General features: G+C 36.1%; 2 protein-coding genes across 2 annotated transcripts; both read left to right on the forward strand.

Annotated features, from left to right (window-relative positions):
- Window positions 1-676: 676 nt before the first annotated feature.
- On the forward strand, window positions 677-1,063 carry LOC143608597 (umecyanin-like). The gene has a single exon (XM_077083601.1). It carries the CDS (start codon window positions 677-679, stop codon window positions 1,061-1,063), a length of 387 nt encoding a protein of 128 aa, XP_076939716.1.
- Window positions 1,064-7,575: 6,512 nt separating this feature from the next.
- On the forward strand, window positions 7,576-9,929 carry LOC143608614 (mediator of RNA polymerase II transcription subunit 4-like). The gene is made up of 2 exons (XM_077083615.1): window positions 7,576-7,592; window positions 8,584-9,929. Exon 2 carries the CDS (start codon window positions 8,606-8,608, stop codon window positions 9,806-9,808), a length of 1,203 nt encoding a protein of 400 aa, XP_076939730.1. The 5' UTR covers window positions 7,576-7,592; window positions 8,584-8,605; the 3' UTR covers window positions 9,809-9,929.
- Window positions 9,930-12,454: the final 2,525 nt, after the last annotated feature.

Raw genomic sequence — 12,454 nt, forward strand, 5'->3', positions numbered from 1 at the left:
TCGGTTCTTGTTTTTATGATTTTTGTTGTTGTGTTAAATTTTTTCTAACATTTTGTTACAACTGTTTTTAAGCAAAGTTTTATTCAAAAAAAATATATTAGATTATAAGCTTTGCGACTACAAGTACTGACGGCAAACCGAACTAATTCTAACTAGACAACATCGTTACCAATATCAATATTAAAAACACTCCTGCATGAGAAAACAATTTGAAGAAAATAATAAAAATAACAATAATAAAGCTATTAATAAACAAAGACAATAAAAACCAAAAAAAGAGTGTTTTGTTTTAAATGGGTAGTTTTGATTAAAAACGCAAAAACAATATTTAAAATTCCATTTTGAATGATTTTGATTAGACCAGATGAAAAAAAAAAAGGTTTTGTTAATATTAGTCCATTCTCTATCTATCTTTGTTAAAATAGAAACTTTTTAAAGAAATTATTTTGATGAATAAAATTAGAAGTAAGAAAAGAGAGTTTATTTAAATAAACATTTTAGTAATATTTTCTAAATCATTCATTTTGGTAAAAACTATTTCCTCCTATTTTTGGAAAAATATTAAAAAAAAGTTCAAACAAATTAAATTATAGTGTTTGAAACTACAACTATTTAACATACTTAAACACCTCAAAGAAGATACAAAAAGAAGTTCCAGAGACGAAATTAAAAAACAATGGTTGCTTTCAACTTTAATATGGTTGCGGTCATTCTTTCATTCATGGCAATCCGTTACTCGGCCACGGCGGTGCAACATATAGTGGGCGACGCCAATGGCTGGGTTATTCCCATGAACCGTAGTTTCTACACCGACTGGGCATCCATGAATATCTTTACCATTGGTGACTCTTTGGTCTTCGACTTTCCCACCGGAACACATGATGTCGCTGAAGTGTCTAAAGATGACTATGATCATTGTCACGTTAGTAACCCTGGGTCCACCATAAAAACTGGCCCTGCCACAATCAGCTTGACTGTCGCTGGAGACCATTATTACATTTGTTCGCTAGAGGGGCATTGCCTGTTTGGACAAAGTTTAGCTATTAATGTTGGTAATGCATAAATTTGAATGATATTATTTTTAATTTTGTCATAATGATGTGATATTTAAGTAATTAAACTGTTCTATTAACTGTTGATAAATGATAAACAGATGATTAAATCGATGCGTCTTAACTAGTTAATCGTCAGTTCAAAACTAGCTATAGATGTGTGTGTATGGCTCAATATCTACGTTAGGAATTCGAGACGACATGTTTATTAACTTGTCGTCTCACCGTCATGTTAGCTCAAAACTCGTCGTCTCATCGTCATGTTAGCTCAAAACTCGTCGTTTCCTTGCCATGTTAGCTCAAAACTCTTTGTCTCCCCACCATGTTAGCTAAAAAAATTCTACCATAAGATTACTACAACCATTGATCCTAAACTAAATTAAAATATATTTATAATTTTTTATTTTTATTGGTTTTTAAATTCTTGTATATTGGATTTTGGATAATAATACAATTAAAAAAACTAATGCATACCATCAAAATCATTTTATGTATACATTGTTTAGATATAATTGTTTATATAACAAGGTTTATTAAATTTAATATTTAAGATAACATGGCGGGGAGACGACGAGTTTTGAGCTAACATATCGGGGAAGCAACGAGTTTTGAGCTAACATGACGGTGAAACGACGAGTTTTGAGCTAACATGGTGGTGAGGCGACGAGTTAAGAAACATGTCGTCTCGAACTCCTAACGTAGAGGCGACGACATGTTAGTAAATAGACAAATATGAAATTTAAGTTTTTAAGGAACATATTTAGAATCTATCTATAAAAAGGGACATTTTAAGAATTTTTCCTAAACTTTGTTATGTTAAAGCAGAGCATTTAGAGTTTATTAACTTCATAAAACACACTATTTGATTTTGTGTCTTTAATGCACCTTCAATTGTATGTTTAGTCTTGAGTCTTGACTAAACATCAAATACTTAAAAATATAAACACAAACATAATTATTACATTTTTTCCGTTTTTGCTATTATTAATATTAATGGTCTTCTTATATTTATAAAAGGAATGCCTTTGTTAACATTTAATACTTTCATTTAATAAAAGTATTACTTTGTATAGAATGGTTTAAAAGTTGATTCGATTTATAGTTAAATATATAGTAAAGATATAATCTTTTCCTTTTTATAAAAGGAACGTGTCTCTTCCGTGATAAAACAAAAGAGATTTTTTTAGAAAAAAACATTAAGGGTATGTTTGGTTGAAAGGAATGTAATGAAGGGTGAATGGAATGGGAGAAGGAATGGAATGGATCATTACCATTCCTTTGTCTTGTTTGGTTAACATATAGGAATGAATGAATAATTAATTTATGTTGTTTGGTATCCGAAAATTTTTTTAGGAATGAAATAGTAATAATAAAAATATTCCTATCCCAATACATATATATATTTACAAAAAAAAAAAAAAAACAAAAAACTGAAATGGTGACGGTGGTGGTAGCTCTGGAGATGAAAATGGTGGTGGCGGTGGCGACGGTGGTGGTGGTGGCGGCGGCGACGGTGGTGGTGGTGGCGGTCAGGCCACCGGGGTGGTGGTGGTCAAGCGATGGTAGCATTAGTAGTGATGGCGGTGGTAGGGTGGTGATGACAGTGGTGGTGGCCAGGCAGTGATAGTGGTGGTGGCGGTTATGGTCGGGTGGCGACGGTGACAATGGTTTTCGTGGTTATGGCGACGATGGTGGTGGTGTTAGCTTTGGTGGCAAGGTGGTGGTGGTGGCGGCGATGGTGGTGGCGACGGTGGCGGTCAGGTGGTGGTGGCGGCGACGGTGGTGACGACGGAGGTGGTGGTGGTGACGGTGGCGGTGGTGGTCAGATGATGGTGGTGGCTATGGTAGTGGTGGTGGTGGTGGTGGTGGTGGTGGTGGTGGTGGTGGCGGTGGTTGTTAGATGATGGTGTTGTTGAGAAAGTAGGTTAAAGGAGGAATGAAATGAAAAAAAAAGAAGGGGGTGGGAATGAATGGTTTTGATGGAATGGGATTCCATGTGTAATGGATAATTCTATTCCATTGTGCAACCAAACACCTCTTATTTCATTCCCACGTAATGAATCATTCCATTCCGCATGTCATTACTGCATAACAAACGCTACCTAATTTGATACTACAAAGACAAAACGTAAAAGAAATGTTAAAACCAATAATACCTTATTAGGATACTGGCATGTGCTACACACGGGTGGAAAATATTTCAAACGTCATTTATAGTCTAATTAGTGTTTCGTCGCAAAATGAAAACAAAATAAGGCGAGTCTACGCGAATTTGTTCGGTTTATGTCACGTTCGTTACAATGCCGAAACTAAATAAAAAAAATAGCATTCAAATGGTTTATGTGATGTTTATTACGGTGCTGAAACTAAAAAAAAATATCAAGGACCACTAAGGTGCTGCCAAATGGCTCAATAGGGTACTTGCGACACCAAAGTTGTTAAATGTATATAACTAATTTTTGTACCTGGCATGTTGTGTCAGGCCATGTCGGACCTGTTTATGTACAAGTTGTGTTACGACAATAAGCCGACGCGAATTCGGCCAATATAAATTACGTTCGTAGCGCTATAAACAACGTTGATAAAACCCAAGCATTTGGTAACAAAAAATACCGATATAGATGGCGAACTCGTGTCGACAATGCCGAAATTTGATTTTAATAGAACATTAAAAAAATCAAAAAAATGCATTATAATAATTATAGAAATGATAAATAATAATTATTATTATTTAATGTTGATAATCCTATTTAAATTAATTAATGAGAAATGGTTATTTGATAAGTGTCATGAAAAGTGAATGTATTTCTATGGTTTTGAGATGAGAAGAAATACAATATCGTGCGTACCGGATAGATGAGATGGGTGGGGCCACATTTAAAAAAATTATCTTTGTATATAGAAAAATGACAAAACACAAAATATTTGAGATTAATCAGATAAGACCATGGGTTGGCTTGGGTTGAACATAATAAATTTTAACGAGTTTAAACGGGTCAGGATAGACCAGAAAAAGAAAGGAGTGAAGGTGTGTGTACTGGGCGGGAATATGGGTCGATATTGGGCGATTTTTTTGAGGAACAACCCCCCCCCCCCGGGCGATAATTGGGCGAAAAGGGGCGGGGGCGGCAAATTATTGTCGCCTGCGAAGATGTAAAGAAAATAATATAATAATAATGCCGTTGGGTAACGGCTATATATAAAAAAAATTAATTAATTTAAAAACTTAATATATATATCAAACTTTATCTAACCATTTTCACCTCATACACAAACACAAACATAAAAATACCAATCATTTTTATTATTTTCATACTTCTTCAAACTCAATGAGTTCCCCAGATTCCACAAACTCTGCTGAGATTTTGGATCAATTAATAAACAAGAGTCGAAGAATTCATCAGATTCACCAACAAGTGGCGGAAGAGCATTTAGATGGCACGAACGCGGTTCGGGCCGTCGTCAATAACATGGTGTCCGGCTCTGCTCCATCTACGGCACCACGTAGACGGTCATATATCCTTCGGGATCGTACGCAAGCGAACGCTCGTTTGATGAAGGACTACTTCGACAACACACCTACATTTAACGACGCTATGTTTCGACGTCGTTTTCGGATGTCCAAGCGTTTATTTTTGCGCATCGTTGGAGATATGGAGCGGGAGTATGAATATTTTTCAACAGTAACGTGACGCAAGAGGATATTTAGGATTCTCCGCCATCCAAAAGTGTACTTCGGCTATTCGCATCATCGCATACGGCAACACGACCGATATCAATGACGAGTATTTAAAGATGGCTGAGAAAACAACGAGAGATGTGTTGGAGAATTTTTGCATCGGTAATATTTAAATTGTTTGTATTAACTATTGTTTTTAATATAAATATTATTTAATAATTTATTTGTATAGGGATAATACAATTATATTCTCGTCGTTATCTGAGGATTCCTACTTCAAACGACCTGACTCGCATATATGATGTACACAAAAGCAAACATTCTTTTCCAGGCATGATCGGGAGTATAGATTGCATGCATTGGGAGTGGGCCAACTGTCCAACCGCATGCGAGGTCAATACACTCGTGGTGACCATGGAGTGCCAACGGTTAGTCTTCAAGCCATTTGTTCACACGACCTCTGGATTTGGTCAGCCTTCGTCAGCTCAGTCGGGTCCAACAACGACATAAATGTTCTAAACGCGTCACCCGTGTTAGAGTATTACATCAGTCATAGCATACCGGTCTTACCGTTTTATGCCAACGATACCTTCTATCGTCACGGATACTATTTGGGAGATGGGATATATCCAGAGTATTCGATCATCGTCAAGATATTTCAAGACCCTATCGAAGATAAAAGAGATTATTTTAAGAAGAAGCAAGAGTCCGCGAGAAATGATATCGAGAGGTGTTTCGGGGTTCTGAAAAAACGTTGGCATTATGTGAAAAACCCTTGTCGTGTATGGATGTTGGCAAAAATGAGTGACGCCATGTATACGTGTATCATATTGCATAATATGATTTTAGAAGACGAGAGAAAAGCAATATGTCAACACTATATACCAGGAAGCGTTCCAGAACAGTTCCCTGAACCAACCCAAGACCAACAAACGTATAACATTCACCAGCTCACATCAAGTATACATAACCAACTGAAAGCGGATTTGGTTCAACACGTGTGGGATAATCGTCCCGTTGAGGAGGACGAAGACAAGTACGAGGACGAGGACGAAGACGAGGAGGAGGACAATGACGACGACGGGGACGAAGACGAAGATGAAGACGAATAGATTAGTTTTTTTATGTATATTTTTATTTCGGTGTGTATTTTTTATTATAATTTATTTTTTAGTTTATGTATTTTTTTGTATTTATTTTTTAATTTTAATACATTTTTATTTAATTATTTAAATAAATTGGTTTTTATTTAATTATTTTAGTTATAAAAAGAAATTAATAAAAAAACACGTTGTGAGCCCAACTTGTAGTCCCTACACCATTACACCCCAAAAACAAATTTTTACTCCATGCTGACTGGACAACACGTGTCACAATTCGCCCCCAATTGTAGCTCATCCACTACACATAGCCTGATTAGGTTAGAATAAAAAGATGGGACCTATAGTTTTAGCTTCCGCCCTCCAACATCGCAATTGATTCACAAAAACTTTAAAGATTCGTTGAATCTAACGAAGCACAATCCAACAACTTCTAAATAATCACTTGATTAACAAAGACAGAGATTCCAATATAAATGCTTTAAGCTTAATTAATTTGTTAAACATTGAATAGACTTGATTGTTGTAACCTTGATTAATTTTAGAACATCGTAATGGGGTGTTCACAGTTTGGTTTGAAACAATGAAATTGTCAAAACTGTTAATTAGTTTGGTTTCGTGGTTGGTTTTGTTATTAACTTTTGGTTAGGCGATTTCATTAATTTCAAATAGTTAATTTTAGCTTCTTTATATGTTTTATTGTTTTTGAACTAAAACGAAATGAGCCAGAATCGTGAAACCGAACAGAAACCAAAACGTTAGTAAGTGTTTGGTTTTGAATTTCATTGGTTTGGTTTCAGTTTCCAATGATAAAAATCGTTAGTAACGGTTCGGCTTGTGGTTTGACCTAAAAATCAGTCAAACCGGACCGAGACCACCCTACATCGTAACCTCGACCCGACCCGACCCGTACCGACCCATTTTGCCATGTACAAATCATAAGTAGGGGTGCAAACGAGCCAAGCCGCTCGCGAGCTACTCAAGGTCGGCTCGTTAAAAAGTTTGATCGAGCCGAACTTAATTGAGCTAGAGCCCGAGATCGAGCCTAAATATAAGCTCGTTTAATAAACGAGCCCAAGCCTCACTTATCAAGCTCGAGCCGACTCACGAGCCTGTCATTTATATAAGTTTTTAAAATATATATTTAATAGTTATTAATTAATATATATAATGTTATGAAAAAATAAATACAAATAATTATATAATAGATACTATTTTATATATAAAATTATAATAGAAAAAAATATAAAAAATAATTATAGTTATATAAAAAAATAATTAATAAATAGTAAACGTGCCGAGCCTAAGCCATCTCAAGTTTTAAAATCTTGTCACGAGCCGAGCTCAACAGAGCTCGAAATAAGCCGAGCTCGACGCCGGGCAAATATTACAAATCACCTGTTAATAAATAAGTCACCACCATCAATCAAATCCCACAAAACAAAGTTGGTCTTGGTCTGGCCTCACCCAACCGAACCGGCGATCGAACCCATCATCAGACGGAACTAACCACTAGTCAGTCATCTTCGATTCGACTCGTATATATGTTGTCTCCGTTGACCGTTTCTTCATCAATTACAAGTAATCCCCAAATCCTAAACCCTAATTTCTTTATTATTATTATTATTGTGATTGTTTAGGATGATTAAATTTGATGTTATTGTTGTTCGATTAGTTATTAGAATTAGAATTATATATATCGCTTATTAATTACAGATCTGTTTCATCACTCGTAATAACTTCTCAATTGCAATTTGTTTTGTTTCCTCACTGTTTTAGGTTTTACACTTTTTAGCCGAAGATATTGATAGTTCTAGGGCTAGATAATCATAGATTACTTCATGTTCGTGTTCGTTTATATAACTTTAGTCAGCCATGAACATATAGTCTAACGGTTTTTTTGTTTTGTTTATGTTTGTTAATTTAGAAAATGGGCGTGTTCGTGTTCGTTTGTTTAGAACCTAAAAGAACTGTTCATGAACGTAAACGAGCATAATTGAACAAATATAAATGAAGTGACGGACACAAATGAACGTAATTGGACAGACATAAACGAATACAAACGAACATAAGTTAGCGTTAATGAAAACACAAGTGAACAAGTCTAGTACATTACTATTCATTCAACAACACTTCCAAGTTAGTGGTTTAAATGAGTCCCTTATATGTTTGTATGCGTATGACTATAACTGCCTATGTATTTATTAAAATTAAAACAAACATAAATGAACGGACATAAATAAACGGACGTTCAAAGCACGTGTTCATGTTCGTTTGTTTATTTAATTGAACAAAAAGTTTTGTTCATGTCCGTTCTTTTATTAAATAAGCAAACTTCCCACCAAATAGTTTTCCAAAATAAGTATAAATTTTCAAATAAATGCCTTATAAGATTTTGACTGAAATTCAACCAATTTTGACTGATGTTCACCGACTTTGAGTGGTACTGATTTTAGGTCTGATTAGGTGAAATCAAATTGCTAGCCATCCGATTTCAGATTAATCGGCGCCTACTTGTGATTTTTACAACACTGCTTAGTGCTTACGAGCATCAAGTATCTATTTAAACTAATATCTTTGTATCAGTCTTTAGTCTTTGTTTGAATTGTTTCAAGTAAACGACTTTTCCTCTTTCCACTTTGTATATTGTTTTATAAAGTTGCTTATCAATTTGATTGAATGAATACTTTAAATTGTTTTAACAGAATGCTATCTGTTGTTTACAGTTTTTATGTTTTTATGCACCAAACAGGCGCTTATAAAGACGGTTCAAAATGCTGCAAAATTTACCTCACCAGATGATCCAATCACCAGCCAGATTAGGTCTTCCAAACCCGAATTCACCATCATTACAAACCTCCACCCAACCGAAATTCCCATCACAGATCCAACAATCACAACCGCCCAATTTACATCCGAATCTACAAACCACACCGACCTCATTAACCTTATTACCACTTCTTCCACCATTATCTCGGGCTCAGTCTATCCTTCTAAGAATGGCTTCACTAACAACAAGACTCTTTGAAGTATCACCAAACCAAAGTCAATGGCTCAGCACGTTTCGTGGCTCGTTTCCCACTTTTCTTCCGACCCAAAACTCGTCTGCAACCGACTCCAATCCCACCACTTCAAAAGAAGTCATTGCTTTAGTTTCGTCTCTCCAGTCTCAACTCTTTGAAGCCGTTACTGAGCTTCAAGAGATTCTCGACCTTCAAGACGCGAAACAAAAAGTCACCCGTGAAATTCGGTCAAAAGATTCCGCGATTCTGACTTTTGCTAATAAACTTAAAGAAGCCGAACGCGTTCTTGATATTCTAGTCGATGATTATTCGGATTTCCGCCAAACGAAACGGTTGAAAGTTGATGCGAGTGACGAGAGCGCGTCGACCACGACGGTTGCGAGTCGGTTGAATTTGTCAGATATTTTGTCGTACGCGCATAGAATAAGCTACACGACGTTTGCGCCTCCGGAGTTTGGAGCAGGGACCGCGCCTCTTCGTGGGGCGCTGCCGCCTGCTCCACAGGAGGAGCAAATGCGTGCGTCTATGTTGTATGCATTTGCCGACTTAGACGTTGGGTTACCGAAATCTGTCGACAATAAAGAGAAGTTTCCGATCGAGCCGTTTGCTGAAAACCAGACCGATAACAACGCGCTGCCCGGGATTCAAGACATGCTTCCTCCGAATATTGTGGTACCGTCAGGATGGATGCCCGGGATGCCAGTGCAGTTGCCGAGTGATTTACCGATTTTGCCCCCGGCGGGATGGAAGCCCGGGGACCCGATTTCTTTGCCTCCGTTGGAGTCTGTTGCTGTTGCTCCTAGGATTGAGGAACAACAACCGCTTCAACCGGTTCATGTTCCGCCATTTGCTAAAGGCCCGCAACCGATACAGGTTCGACATGTTCAGTTGGATATTGATGATGATAGTAGTAGTGGATACAGCACTGATGATACTTCTGATGATGAAGATTGATAAACTGGTATTGTTATAAAAGAATATATGCATGTAGTTGAACTTATGGATTATGAGCTGTCAAATGTTGCGAAGTCGGTACCGGTTTATTTATGCTTTTAACATGCTGGTAGCTTAATATAATATGTTTTGAGGATCATAATTGAAAGGAAAATTTTATTGCTTTGTTTTGAAAAGTGGAAAAATTTTGATTGAGAGAATGTTTGGGCTGTTATGTTTATGTATTATATGATCATTTGAGTTTGTTCGATTTCGTTTTAATTTAGTTCGCAAAGAGGTTGAAAACAAGCGACTAACATACCATCTTGACGGTTGCAAGTGTTAAAACTTTCTGTATGGATTGCAGAAGGTGATGCCCGAATGTTAAATCGTACTTAAATCCTGTTGTACCTTTGTTTACATTTCTGTTTAGGGCGGTGATCGACATGTTGATTTGCTTGGATATATAGAAACTGTCTTATCGATATAAAAAGCGATATGTTGGTTATGATTCAGGCTCTTGGGGCCTCAACTCATCAAGAATCTTGTACTCGGAGCAACGATAAGATTCTCAGTGACTCGAGACTAGAGAATGAATCAGAAACTGGGACTCCAAATGCTGACCATAAACAAGTGATTTTAGTGACTATATCTTGAATTATTACTTTTGTGTTTTGTCTGCATAATCGATAAATTCGTTAAGATTGAAATGAGTTTCCTCAAATTTCTTTTAGAAACAATCAATTCAACATCATTCTCAATCGGGTTTGGAACAGGGTATTGAAAAATCGGGTATTCGCAATACCCGAGTTGGGTTCGGGTCTGGGTATTGTCTCCAAAAACCATACTTTATGCATCGGGTTCGGGTTCAGGTTGGGTAAAGAACCGGGTATTTGAATACCCTATTTTCGGGTATTAGAAAAAATTTTCAGGTATTGAAAAAACCAATTTTTGGGTTTTTTCGAGCTTTTTTTTTGGTATAGATTGGATTTTTTAAGGTATAACACTTTTTCGGAGTATTTTCCAGGTTTTTTTTGGGAAATTTCGGGCATTTGAAAAACCCGATTTCGGGTATGGAACCAGTTCTGGTTTTCGGGTGTTACCGGGTATAAATCGGGTCTGGTTCTGGGTACGAGTTTTGGTACTGAAATGCATACCCTATCCATACCCTACGGGTAGGTTCGGGTACGGGTATTAAAAACTTGGGTATACAAAACCGGTTCGGGTACGGTTCCGGGTCCGTATTTTTTTTGTTGGCATATAGTAACATCAAAATATCTAATGAATAACTTGACTGGGCTTCACACTTTTTTGCAAGGTTAATTGGGCCTCAGCTAAAATATTAACTGTTGATATATGTGATTTGATTTGAGAGCAGCCCACTAACTAGAACTAACTCTTGTTAATATATGAAGAAAAAAATAAAAAATAAAATTAAAAAAAAATTATTGTCCTGCTAGTTTGTATCTTCATGAAATCTGGTAATAGATTCATTTATGTGATATCATCTGGTCATGTTAATTGTCGAAAACATTTTACACACAATATTATTCATTTGTTACTTCCAGTTAAATTAGCTTTTGGCGCATTCGGTTTGCAATTTTTTTTTTGAAAATAATTGACTTTGCAACATTGGATATGGAATTTAAACTTGCCAAGAAGGATTTTTAAATTAAAGGAATTTGAATTTGTAATTAACTGCTAAAACAATTATAAATGAATCGGAGTATATTCCTCCTAGTTGCCACCATAACCACCCTAACCTATCGGGCACCACCACTGCCCGAGCTCCAACCATGTCTCCCCTGCCTCAACCGGCCTCAAGTCACTAAGATTTTTATATTTAGACAGGCTAAAAGATTCTAAGTAACTCAAGGCCTAAGAGAATGCATAATAAGAAGTATAACTCTAAATGTTGACCATAAACACGTAAATTCTATATAGGCATCTAGAAATACACTATTAGAAACGCTGGAATTCAGCGGAATTGAAATCTAAATTATATTCTAATGTGTTGGTTTACATATATCATTAAAACTATCTGGATTATAAAAGTACAAAATGAATCGAGACACTACCCTCTCTTGCCTCCGTCATCACCACGCCAACCATTTAAACTCGTTCAAAATATTAAGCGAGCCAAAAGCTATAATCCTTCGAGCTAAAGCAATTTTGTCATGAAAATTCAATCCAATAACCAGAGACCCGTTTCGATAAACAAGTTAAGCAAAAATATATAAACTATATAACTATATATATTTTTTTTGAAAGGCCAATAATATTAAAGGAGGAAAAAAGGGCTACTAACAAGACGCGAGAAGCCCAACGACATACACGAAAAGAAAATAAACGTGTTTACAACATAAGATAATGCAACCTTAAACTTGAAGTATTCTTTAACCATAACTTTATCAATATGTAGATATTTTTAAATACAACCAGTCAACCAGTATGAACATGAAATGAGTAATGTTGTTCTGGAAGACTAAAACGCACGGTGTGATGATGATACGAAGCCTATATTTGTTTGTATTAGGTGTAGTAATTATTAATTATATCATTTTATGTTATCACTTGGTTTGATTTCACTATCACTTATAAATTTTCTAAACCAACTTGTTACTTCCTTTGACCATTTTTGGTACACGCACATGTCAAAAGTACCGG

The sequence above is a fragment of the Bidens hawaiensis genome, unplaced genomic scaffold, assembly GCF_021521415.1.
Source record: "Bidens hawaiensis isolate Kalapana, Puna unplaced genomic scaffold, B.hawaiensis_p1.1 tig00419396_1, whole genome shotgun sequence".
NCBI lineage: Eukaryota > Viridiplantae > Streptophyta > Magnoliopsida > Asterales > Asteraceae > Bidens > Bidens hawaiensis.

What these genes read in the sequence shown, in the direction of transcription:
- LOC143608614 (XM_077083615.1), top strand. Translation starts at nt 8,606, where the DNA reads ATGCTGCAAAATTTACCTCACCAGATGATCCAATCACCAGCCAGATTA.
- LOC143608597 (XM_077083601.1), top strand. Translation starts at nt 677, where the DNA reads ATGGTTGCTTTCAACTTTAATATGGTTGCGGTCATTCTTTCATTCATG.